At 36.7% G+C, this 13,416-nt stretch overlaps 1 protein-coding gene across 2 annotated transcripts in view; it reads right to left on the reverse strand.

Annotated features, from left to right (window-relative positions):
• SLAIN2 (SLAIN motif family member 2) overlaps nt 1-13,416 on the reverse strand; it is a 73,874-nt gene continuing 60,458 nt past the window's right edge. For both annotated transcript variants that reach the window (XM_081590554.1, XM_081590544.1), the window contains 2 exons: nt 4,087-4,405; nt 1-2,607 (listed from right to left, as the gene is read on the reverse strand). In XM_081590554.1, coding sequence (XP_081446680.1) covers nt 2,541-2,607; nt 4,087-4,405 — 386 coding nt within the window. In that variant the 3' untranslated portion in view covers nt 1-2,540. The remainder of the gene's footprint in view (nt 2,608-4,086; nt 4,406-13,416) is intronic.

Consider the following 13,416-nt stretch of genomic DNA (forward strand, 5'->3'; position numbering starts at 1 on the left):
TTGAGTTAAGAATATTTATATTTTTCCAATTCTTTACACTTTTATTAACACACTTACAAAAAAATAACATTCAAACACTGAAAAATTAAATAACTTTGGAAGCAGAGCTCATAGCTTTCTGCTCACATATAAGTGACAATTCTGGGCTGTTGGCACAAAAAAATAATCAACATTCATAAAACCCTTACTACTATATATCAAACATAAGTTAAAATCATAGGCACTAGTTTATCAAATCCACATTTCATCTGCAAGAGTAACCACAGTGAATCCTTAGATTTTTCCCAAACAGAAAAATTGGCAATACACAAAGGCTTTCTAGTAAAAAGGCAATTTTTCTCTTTAGGAAACTAAAAGCCAATAGTCTGTGGTGGTATAACAGCAGGTAAAATAATACTTTACCCAACTCAGATCCATTATGTTCTTAACAAGTGATGAAAATTTTAATTAAAGAAAAATAGACATTTTTTTCTGATGCAGCCATTAAAAAAACAAAGTTAAATAACCTGAATATTCCTTTTGAAACTGATAATCTAACTTAAAAATGTAATGGGTGTTTTGTTAAGAGTTAAAATTCCTTTTAATTATTAGATTGCAGCTTTTTTTTTCCTTTTTGCAATGTTGCACTGAAAACTGAGACCTATTTTTCCTCTTGGGTATACATGGTTTAAAAGAGACAGTGGCTAGTTCTTTCACTTACTTAGATTTTTACAAGAGATACCCCTCTACCTGAAACAGATGTGTTCTCTTCCTCTGAAAAGCAACATTTTTAAGTTCATCATTATATGTGGAATTCTGGCGCCATCCTTTCCTGACCCATCCCCATCACCCTCAAATCCAAGAATAAAATTTCTTCCTTGCATTATACACCAAAATACACTAGCACTGGCAGTTTAAACTTCCAGCAGCTGTGCTAACTGAATTACTCCTTACTAGTCAAGCTAATAAAGACTACCATGGTGTCCATCATGGCATAACAGTGGTCTTGATCTTAAAAGTTTTATCATTCTCTCAACCTATAAACCTCAGTGCTATCCTGAATATAAGCTTCCCATTTCTCTCTCAATTTCTTTTGCCAACTTACAGAATGTCTTTGACTAACAGAAGATGAACATATGTTCAAATACCTAAAATCCTTTAAGTGACCTGACTGCCAATATTTTAGAGCTGTACAAATTAAATATTTAAAAACAGACCTCACCATGAAAAAATGAGAAGTCTGCAGAAGACGGAAGCTTTAGTCTGGTAATAGTCAAATAAAATCCAAATCAGTTATTTCTAGGATATACATAAGGGCCATCACAGAGCAAGTGTTTAACAGGTTAGAGTCACACGTAGTAGGTTTCATTTGTACCCCCAAATGCAAAAGCTGACGTCAGACAGACTCTAAAAGGGACAGTATTTTCAAAGGGTGTTTTGAAACAGTTGCTCAGTTTAAAGTGGATCAACTTAAATACGATTCAGCAGGCTATAATTTCCCACCACATAATAGGCTGCAAGGTCAATTAATAGTAACAATACAACTGTCATTACCAGAGTTTTTGGACGTTAAGTGCATAGATTACACCCCCTCCCCCTTATTGTATGGTTTTGTTCCAGGTTATAAGCACTGAAGTGGTGTTATTTATATCAAGAATAAAGACACAGACTACTTGCTCTTTCCCATCATGGAAACCTGCTAATAAAAACAAGATCTCTTAGTCCTGTAACAGATAACAGCATGTGAAGAAGTTGACTTCAATAGCAAAGGCTATCTTTCCTGAGCCAGGAGCTATAAAGTTTAGAAAGATTGTACAACTGATATTAAGCCCTTTTGGCAATCAAAACAAACACACAAAAGTCTGATGTGTCAATGCAACATGATGGATGCACGGTGTAACACTATCTGGTGGTGGTGCTATGTGAGCTACATCCAAAACTTAAGATTAAACAAAATGACTTTTTCTAATAAATCTGCCAAAATAATTTATAGGATTCTCCCAAATTCAGGTATCGTGTTTTAAATCTCTAGCCCAGGTTTCTTCCCACCCTGTCCCCTTCCATCTCAATCTAGTTTCCTGGAGTACTGAAACGTTTTAGATAATTAGTCAGGATATTAGTTCGCATTAACACAAATATTTATTGATACTATGTATACAGTAACTTAGGTTGAATGTAAAGTTTTGGATAGCTAGAATTCATCTTGTGCACAAAGGTATGCTCTCATTTACAGATGGGCATTTCTCTTTGGCATCCATTAGTTTTTTGCCCAGATATTGGCCTCTGTCAAATATTAAAAAAATCAATTCAGTTGCTATTAAATAAAACTAAAAGTGATTCCATGGAGAGTGATTGTATGATTACCAAACACATCTGATGTTAAATGTCATTAAAGTGCTGTTTGATCATCTCTGTCAATTTGTGCTAATTAAGACAGAGAGGGCTGGGATTTTATAAATCCCAAGAGTCTTATCTGAACAGTCTGCATATAAAAGTTGTCTTTTAGCCTGGTGAAGGGGCATCCATGAAGCTGCGGACCTCTGCATTCTTGTCTTTGCTGGTCAGTAACAGCCATCTTTCCAACTGTCATCTTTCATGCTGCCATAGGTCTTAGGAGCTGGCAAGGATCTGAAATAAAGCAATTTTACAGAACGATTTGCAAGGTTTCATGGAAGATTACCATGCTATCTTCCATACACATCAATTACTTTGTAGGTTGCAACACAATCCAATGTTCCAGGGGACTGTTGAGATCAAAGCTCTAAACACCTGTGAGCACAACCATTCTACATCAGGCATGTCCACAACTTTTAAGTTTTACTGGGCATCAGGTGACTGCACTAACCTCTTTTTTGTTAACATAGCCACTGCAGTAAGAGAAAAGAGTGTCTTGTCTTTTCCAACCAAATGGACCACCAAACTTATTACTTACTTATTTGAGGGGTAAACTGATGAACATGTTATTAATGGCATGGTGTCACCATCATTAGAGAGGCAAAATGGGATAGTGCTTAAAAGGACTCTGAAGTAAGATATACTTGGAACTGTAGGTCTTACTAGTTGAAGTCTCAGGAAGATTACTTAACTTCATTAAATTTTAATATTCTCTTCTGAAAAATAGGCATAATAACAGTACCTATATGTCTAATGCTATAGTAAAAATTAAGTAAGGTGTGCATGTGCGTGCTAAGTCACTTTAGCCGTGTCCAACTCTGCAACCCTGTGGACTGAAGCCCGCCAGGCTCCTCTGTCCATGAGATTCTCTAGGCAAGAATACTGGAGTGGGTTGCCATTTTTCCCTCCAAAGGATCATCCTGACCCAGGGATTGTAAAACTGTTATACTCTACTGAACTCAAAAATGTAATATATTATCTTAGAATAAAAGACATATGGTTAATTCAGTTTCAATGCTTGTGGCACAAAAGCACTTTTTTCATGCAAATAAATATTTCAAGTTTAATATATTCAACACCTACTGATGGTGGTAAGCACATTCCTGAAAGGTACAGGTATGACTACATATATGCGACTCCCAATCTGAGTAGGCTCAGAATCATCTGAAGATTAAACAAACAAATTTAAAAACAGCATACCTACAGATATGGGGCTTCACACCAGATCTATTCTTTGTGGGCAACACTTAGGCCTCTATATTTACATAAATTCCACAGAAGATTCTGAACCAAAGTGAGATTTGAAAACCAACCTCCTGGATTATACACTCAGACCTGACAGTTACAAGTTTTATCTTAAATCTCATTGTAGGTTCTACTATGCTTTTAATATCTTTACTGAATATCATTATATTCAAAACGAACAAATACCACAACCAGATGGAGTGGTTCTAACAATTTTTCCTAGGAATTCACCAAGATGCTTAATCATACCAGGCATCTGGACAAATTTAATCTGAACCAAAGTGATATAATACCCCAATGTCCCAAGTGAGAATTTCTTGAAAGTAATGTTTTATTCAAATTGTAATGATTCTAGTGGGAACCCACTAGGACTCCCAATCTTCACTATCAAATGCAGAACTGAAGGTAATTCCTGTCTGCCCACTTTCATATACTCAAGACAGTCAAAACAGAGTATTTGCCACTTACCTGCGAACAGGCTGTGCAAGTTTGCTGCGAGGCACTGGTATACCCCCAGCAGAAGGGGCACTGGGTCTGGGCAAGCCACTTCTCATCACAGTTGTCGCTGCAGGTCTGGTTAGAGTAGTGCTGTTGATATTGCTGGGAGGAGTTGCTGGGACTGTGTTCTGAACCATGGGAGGCCCAGGTGAGGAAGTGGTTTGCATGAGTTGTGTTGTTTCTTGGCTACCAGGAGAACCAGAGCCATGGTTACTAAATGCTTTTACTGGTTGCCGGAGAGCCAAAGGAGATGGTGCTGCAGGGGAGCGGAATTTACCAGGAGAAGGTACTGCAGAATGGCAAAGAAACATCAACGTTTTCAGTGGAAACCAAGTACAAGTGAAACTGCTGCTTTATGACTGGGGACCAGTACATCTGTATTCCTGAAAATTCACTCTATAGAAATGCAAGGAGTAAAGAATATTTTCTGAGGTAATAAATACATTTACATAAAGATCACTAGCAGCTCTTAAGTAACCAAGTCCTTACTCAGAGGACTGTTAACTATCCTTGGTAACAGTGTTTTAATTTTTAACTAGGTCAGCTAGGAATCCACAATAACAGAACAGACACTGCAGCGTTCTGTTTCAGTGCAGCAACCAACCTAAGCCACATTCTAGAGGTGAAAAAAGTGCTGGCTACTAGATGGTTGACTAGAATTTCAAACACACTTTCCCCTCAAAGAAACAGTCATGTAAACATGTATCAAGTATCTGGAAAGTAAGTCCTCTCTCATCCACAGTGTAACTTAAAATTGAGAAACTGAACCTGCTTCTATTGTTGTGCTTCAGCAAGTAGAGAAGTTAAAATCTAGGGGCATATCAAGAACTATATGAAGTCATAGGCTAGAGATGGTATGTTTTGCTGGAATGTCAATTGTACTAAGCAGTTAGTTAAAAGACATATTAAAACTAGTAAAGATACACAAAAGAATTAAATGTGCAATTGAAGTAATTTTTGTCAAAATAAGACTTCAAAATAAATTTTATTATTGTGGTAGTCCCTTAGCATTCTAAGTTCAGATGTTGAGGGATTCATTCATCCTTTCCTGTTTATTCTATCTGGATAAATCCCCTCTGGAAGGTTTCTTCAAATACCTATGAATGCCTACATACAATAGAAATAAAAAAATATTACCTTAACATGCTTTACCTAACAAAGAACTCTGGGGTGGAGGTTCAGAGTGAATGATAGGTGGAGGTAAGGGAGGAGAGTTCAGAGGAAGAGGGAGAAAGAAATCAATCACCCTATTCTCTCTCAACCTGCATTACTTTGCCTAGGATATGAATAGAGAGAACACTTGACTATGTGTCAAAATCCCAAGGAACATTAAAAGGAGGCACAAGGGGCCCAAGCACCACCCCCGGAAAATCTAGTTTGGAATGAAATCAATATACTTATTTTAAAACCACAATAGGAGCTTCCGACCATGTTGAGAAAAACAGGACAGGGCTTACCCTCCTGCTATAAGCACCTCTGTAACTTGGGTAAGATACATAAGAATGATTTTCAAATATTGAACAACAGGCAGTACAGGACTTAATTCCTGAGAGAAGGAAAATAAATGTGATGAGCTCTACTGGCACTCTGGCTTTTTTTTTGGAGGGGTGGTGGTGGTGGATTTTTTGGATTATAGAGTAAGGAGGAGGATTCAGAGAATATCAAAGTTATCTTGCTGAGTTAAGAAGACAAAAATTGGAATCTGAGAGGCAAAGTACCTTAGAGGAGGGAGGTGCTCCAGAAGACCTCTTTAACTCAGGTCTGTTAGAACCTCTGCCTGAATATTGAGCTGTGCATGCACCAAGTAAAGCTCCATAAGACTGAGCAAAGAAGGCATGGAGTAAACTGAACAGTTTCCAAAGCTTATACAGGACTAGGACACGTTTGACTTTCAACCAATTAGAGCAAAGAATCCTTGCCAAACATTCAGGGCAATCAGGGGACACTCTTAAAAGGAATAAACTAGTTCTAGAATAAAACGACTCTAAATCCACTCTAACAAAACTCAACAAAAAAGCCACTGAAGCAGGGATCAGCAAGCTACCACTCAAGGGAAACTAAAATGCTTTTGTAAATAAAGTTTTATTAGAATACGGCAACATTCGTATGTTTATGTTTATTGTCTATGGCTGCTTTCCAGCTACAAAGTGCAGTTAACAGTTACAATAGAGACCATATCACCCATGATCCTAAAATATTTACTATCTGGTCTTTTAAGAAAATGTTTGTTGATCCTTGCTATGAGGATCACACTAATCTATAAATAACTGTTTACCAGAACAAAGTCCACACTTTAAAATTAGATAACAAAATTCAGCATAGAACATAAAACTTCACAATGTCTGCTGCTGCTGCTAAGTCACTTCAGTTGTGTCCAACTCTGTGCGACCCCATAGATGGCAGCTCACCAGGCTCTGCTGTCCCTGGGATTCTCCAGGCAAGAACACTGGAGTGGGTTGCCATTTCCTTCTCCAGTGCATGAAAGGGAAAAGTGAAAGTGAAGTTGCTCTGTCGTGTCCAACTCTTAGCGACCCCATGGACTGTAGCCTACCAGGCTCCTCCGTCCATGGAATTTTCCAGGCAAGAGTACTGGAGTGGGGTGCCATTGCCTTCTCCTTCACAATGTCTACTAACCAATTAAAAACTAGCCGACATATAAAGAAACTGTAAAGTGATAAGCAAAACTAGGCTAAAAATAGTCAGGAGAAACAGATTAAGAAGTTACAGGGATGACTGAGCTACCAGGCAAGGACTTTATAAAAACTATTACATACAAGCTTAAGGATATAAAAAAATATATAAACATGAGATGAGAATTAAAAGATTTTTAGAAGAGTTAGAAAGAACTTTTTTTAAAAATTTAGGAATTCTATTCTTCTTATTATTTTTGGCTGCACCCTGCAGCTTGTGGAGAGAAAACAGACTTAAAAAAAAAAAGTCTCCCAAGACAATAAAAATAAAAGTGAAAATAAACAAATAGGACATAATCAAACTTACAAGCTCTTGTATAGCAAAGGAAACCATAAACAAAATGAATAAACAACTTAAAGAATGGTATAAAATATTTACAAATGGTATGACAAACAAGGGCTTAATTTCCAAAATATACAAACAGCTCATATAACTGAACAGCAAAAACAACCAACCAATTGAAAAATGGGCAGAAGACCTACATAGACATTTCTCCAAAGACAATGCACACATGAAAAGATACTCAACATCACTAATTATTAGAAAAATTCAAATCAAATCTATAATGAGGTATCACCTCACACCCATCAGAAAGGCCATGATAAAAAAATTTTACAAAATAATAATTGGACATGGTGTGGAGAAAAAGGAACCCTCCTACACTGTAAATTGATGCAGCCACTATGGAAAACAGTATAGAGGATCTTCGAAAAATTAAAAATAGATCTAATATGATCCAGCAATCCCACTCCTAGGCAAACAACCAGACAAAACTACAATTCAAAAAGATAAACGCAGCCCTATGTTCATAGCAGAACTATTCACAATAGCAAAGACATGGAAACAACCTGAATATCTATCAACAGATGAATGGATAAACAAGATGGTGTTACATATACACAATAGAATACTACTCAGTTGTAAAAAAAGAATGAAATAATGCCATTTGCAGCAACATGGATGAACCTAGAGATTATCAGACTAAATGAAATATATTTGAAAGAGAAAGACAAATACCATATGATATCACTTATATGTGGAATATAAAATACGACACAAATGAACCTATTTATGAAACAGACACAGAGGACAGACTTGTGGTTGCCAAGGGGGAATGAAGTGGGGGGAGGGATGGAGTGGGAGTTTCGGATTAGCAGAGGCAAACCATTATACACAGAATGGATAAACAACAGGATCCTACTGCATAGCACAGGGAACTACACTCAATATCCTGTGATTAAACCATAATTAAAAGGAATTTTTAAAAATGTATAGATATGTATAACTGAATCACTTTGTTGTACAGCAGAAATTAACACAGCATTGTAAACTAACTATTAATACTTCAAAAGAAAAAACGAAAGAAAGAAATGAACAGAATTTTCAGGGACCTGTGGGGTTACAAGAGGCTTACATCTGTATGTCACTGGAGTACTAGGAAGAAAGGAGAAAGAGAGGACAAAAAGTACAGTGGGAAACAATGACTTCTGTATATGAAAACTCACCATATTTGCTAAAGGACATAAACCTGCAGATTCAAAAAACTAAGAGAACACTAAACTAGATAAATCCAAAGCAATCCATGTCAAAACACATCACAGTTAAACTTCTGAAAATGAAACACAAGAAAAACCTTGAAGTCAGAGAGAGAAATAACACATAACCTATAGGGGAAGATGAATTTTTAACAACAGTGGACTTCTCATCATAACCCACAGAGATTAGAAGGAAAGTGGCATAAATTTTTCAAGAGTTGAATGAAAAGAAATGTCAACCCAGAATCCTACATCCAGAGAAAATATCCTAGAAAAATTTAGGGAAAATCAAGACATTCTCAGACAAGAAAACCAAGACAATGTGTGGGCAGCAGACTCATTTCCTCCTTACCCACCTGCCAAAAAAACCCCAGCAGAACAAGTTCTATAAACAGGCAGAAAATGATAAAAAGATGGAACCTTGGAATACCAGAAAGGAAGAAAGGACAAGGTAAACAAAAATATAGGTAGACAGACACACAGGCTTTCCCTCTCCTTGAGTTTTCAAAATTATATTTGCAGGTTGAAGAAAAATTGATAATACTAATGTCATTGGAAATATTAAAGTAAATACTTAAGACAATTATAAATAGGGTGAGGGTAAAGATACATGAAAAAAGGTAAGGTTTACATACTTGAACTGATAAAATGATAACATCAACAGTGAAGTGAAGTGAAGTGAAAGTCGCTCAGTCGTGTCTGACTCTTTGCAACTCCATGGAGTATACAGTCCATGCAATTTTCCAGGCCAGAATACTGGAGTGGGTAGCCTTTCCGCTCTCCAGGGGACCTTCCCAACCCAGACATCGAATCCAGGTCTTTCGCATTGCAAGCAGATTCTTTACCAGCTGAGCCACAAGGGAAGCCTAAGAATACTGGAGTGGGTAGCCTTTCCTTCCTCCAGGGGATCCTCCCAACCCAGGGATCAAACCCAGGTCTCCCACATTGCGGGCAGATTCTTTACCAGCTGAGCCACAAGGGAAGCCTAAGAATACTGGAATGGGTAGCCTTTCCCTTCTCCAGCGGATCTTCCCAACCCAGGAATCGAACCAGGGTCTCCTGCATTGCAGGTGGATTCTTTACCAACTGAGCTATGAGAGACTGATATGTATATATGATGTTATGCATATATAATGTAATACAGCCACAACAATAACTATGCAAATAGATGCACTCAAAAACACTACATTTAAGTCATTTGTAGTTGCCATAGTGGAGAGAGAAAATCAGACAAAGTTGGTCAAAAGGTACAAACTTCCAATTATTAGATTAATAAGTACCAGGGATATAACGTACTGACAGAACTTAATTAACTGCTGTATGTTATATATTAAAGTTTCTAAAAGAATGAATCTTAAGAGTCTTCATGAATTTTTTTTTGGTTTTGTAGCTGCATGAGATGATGGATGTTCACTAAACTTAATTGGTTATCATTTCATAATGTATGGATATCAAATCATTATGTTGTATACCTTAAATATATACAGTGTTGTATGCCAATTACATCTCAATAAAACTGAAAGGGAAAAAACACTGTAAGTCAAAATGGAATTCTAAAGAATGTTCAAGTAACCACAGGGGAAAAAGAAAACAGAGAAATGAAAAACAGGGAAAACAAACAAAAAACAACAAATAAAATGGGAGACTTAAGCATATCAATAATTACATGAAATGTAAATGGCCCATCTGTACCAATTATTAAGACAGATTTGGTAGAAATGCATTTAAAATATAACCTAACTTTATGCTGTCTATAAGAAACTCACTTCAAATATAAAAATATAGAGAGGTTGAAAGTTAAGGGATGGAAGAGATATATCATGCCAACAATACAAAAAGCAAAGCATGATGTTTACACTAACATCAGATAATTAAAAAGAAAATTACAAAGGACAAGGAAGGATAATACATAATGAAAGCAGGGTCAAATTACCAAGACAAGCCAATCCTAAATGTGTACATACTAAAGACAGCTATAAACATGTGAAGGAAAAACTTTGAACTGAAAGGAGAAATAGACAAACCCACAACAGTTGGAGATTTCAACATCCCCCTCTCAACTAATAGAACTAGACAGAAAACAAGCAAGCGTATGTAAGAACTCAACATCACCACCACCAATCATAGGCTGTAATTGACATTTATATCAATAGAACAGTCCACTCAACAACAGGAGCAAACACATTCTTTTCAAGTGTCCACAGAAGCCAAGTCAAGACAGACTATACCCTGGGCCATAAAGCAAACTTCAATAATTATTTAAAAACATGAAATTACAAAGAGTACTTTTTCTGATCATATTACAATGAAACTAAAAATCAATAACTAAAAGGTAACAAAGATTTTAAAAATCACTTGAAAACCAAATAATACCTTTGAATAGAAATTTTATAATATATGGAAGTGAATAAAAATTAAAATACAAAATATCAAAGTTTGTGGGTCATAATTAGGAAGAAGTCTAACATCAGTAATCTAAGTTCCTAACTTCAAAAACCTAGAAAAAGTAGAGTAAAAAAAAAAGCAAGCAGAAGAAAATAATAAAGAGCAAAAATCAATGAGACTGAAAATAGAATAACACAGAAAAAAAAAAAATCAATGAAATAGAGAGATCTTTCAAAATTGACAGGCCTGACAAAAAAGAGAGAAAATACAAAGTATTAGTATCAGTAGTGAAATGGGATATCACTACAGACCCTGGAGACATTAAAAGGATCATAAGGGAATACTGAGAACAACCCTACACATGTTAATTTGACAATTTAGATGGAAAGAATCAACTGTTCAAAATGCACAAACTACCATGACTCATCTGGTATGTAACAGATAAATTGAACGGCTGTATAATTATTAAGGAAACTGATTACCAACAATGGATCGTCTAGTCAAAGCTATGGTTTTTCCAACAGTCATGTATGGATGTTAGAGTCGGACTATAAAGAAAGCTGAGTGACAAAGATTGGTGCTTTTGAACTGTGGTGTTGGAGAAGACTCTTTAGAGTCCCTTGGACTGCAAGGAGATACAACCAGCCAATACTAAAGGAAATTAGTCCTGAATATTCATTGGAAGGACTGATGCTGAAGCTAAAACTCCATTACTTTGGCCACCTGATGTGAAGAACCAACTCCTTAGAAAAGACCCTGATGCTGGGAAAGATTGAAGGCAGGAGGAGAAGAGGACGACAGAAGATGAGATGGTTGGATGGCATCACTGACACAATGGACATAAGTTTGAGTAGGCTTCGGGAATTGGTGATGGACAGGGAGGCCTGGCGTGCTGCAGTCCACGGGGTCGCAAAGAGTCAGACATGACTGAGAGACTGAATTGAACTGATTGAACTGAATTTCATAATCCGAAACCCTCTAAAAGAGAAACCTCCAGGCAGACACAGCTTCACTGAAAAAATCTACCAAATGTTTAAAGAGGAATTAACACCAATTCCACATACTCTCTACCAGAAAAACAGAAGAGGAGAGAATAAATTGCAATTCATTTTATGAAATATCAACCACAATATCAAAACAGAAAAAGACAGTGTCAAAAAAGAAACTTGAAAGCCAATACCCCTCAGGAATGTGGACATAAAACTCTGAACAAAATATAAGCAGAAAGAATTCAGTGATAAATAAAAAAATTATACACCATGATCAAGTGGGGTTTTTTTTCCAGGATGCAAAGATAGTTCAATATTTGAAAATCTATCAACATAATCCTCCACAATAACGGGCTAAAGAAGAAAAATTACATGAGCCTACCTACTGATGGAAAAAAAGCATTTGACAAAATTCAACACATATTCATGACAAAGTTTTCAGAAAAACACGGAATAGGAACTTCAACTTGATAAAGAGCACCTACAAAAAAATCTACAGCTAACATTATATTACACTATATAACAATATAAACAATATATACAATATATAATAATAACCTCAGATATGCAGATAACACCACCCTTATGGCAGAAAGCAAAGAAGTAAAGAGCATCTTGATGAAAGTGAAAGAGGAGAGTGAAAAAGTTGGCTTAAAGCTCAACATTCAGAAAACTAAGATCATGGCATGGTCCCATCACTTTATGGCAAATAGATGGGGAAACAGTGGAAACAGTGGCTGACTTTATTTTGGGGGGCTCCAAAATCACTGCAGATGGTGGCTGCAGCCATGAAATTAAAAGACACTTGCTCTTTGGAAGAAAAGTTATGATCAATCTAGACAGCATATGAAAAAGCAGAGACACTACTTCGCCAACAAAGGTCCATCTAGTCAAAGCTATGGCTTTTCCAGTAGTCATGTATGGATGTGAGAGTTGGACTATAAAGAAAGCTGACCACCGAAGAATTGATGCTTTTGAACTGTGGTGTTGGAGAAGATCTTGAGAGTCCCTTGGGCTGCAAGGAGATCAAATCAGTCAATCCTAAAGGGTATTCACTGGAAGGACCGATGCTGAAGCTGAAACCCCAATACTTTGGCCACCTGATATGAAGAACTGACTCATTTGAAAAGATGCTGGGAAAGATGGAAGGTGGGAGGAGAAGGGGACAACAGAGGATGAGATGGTTGGATGGAATCACCGACGCGATGGACATGAGTTTGAGTAAACTCCGGGAGTTGGTGATGGACAGGGAGGCCTGGCATACTGCTGTCCATGGGGTTGGAGAGTCAGACACGACTGAGCGACTGAACTGAACATTATACTTAATGAGGAAAGACTGAATGTTTCCCCTCTAAGATCAGGAACAAGGTAAGGATATATGCTCTCATCACTCTTACGCAACTGAGTGCTAGAAGTTCCAGCGAGTACAATAAATAAGAAAAGAAAACAATGGACTTAGGTTGGTGTAAACATAGCTGAGGTTTTTTTACATTGTTGAAACTTGCCATTTGACACTGGAATACATCCTTAATAAAGGTGGTTATGTTACACATCATTTTAATGCACATTTCTTGCTTTATGCTTTTTGCTAATGACTTATTACTTGTTTTTTATATTTTAGACTATGGAAATGATGTTAGACAAAAAGCAACTTCAAGTGACTTTCTTATTTAGTTCAAAATGGGTCATAAAGCAGCATA

The sequence above is a fragment of the Giraffa tippelskirchi genome, chromosome 1 (assembly GCF_054371585.1).
Source record: "Giraffa tippelskirchi isolate mGirTip1 chromosome 1, T2T-mGirTip1v1.2.pri, whole genome shotgun sequence".
Classification (NCBI taxonomy): Eukaryota; Metazoa; Chordata; class Mammalia; order Artiodactyla; family Giraffidae; genus Giraffa; species Giraffa tippelskirchi.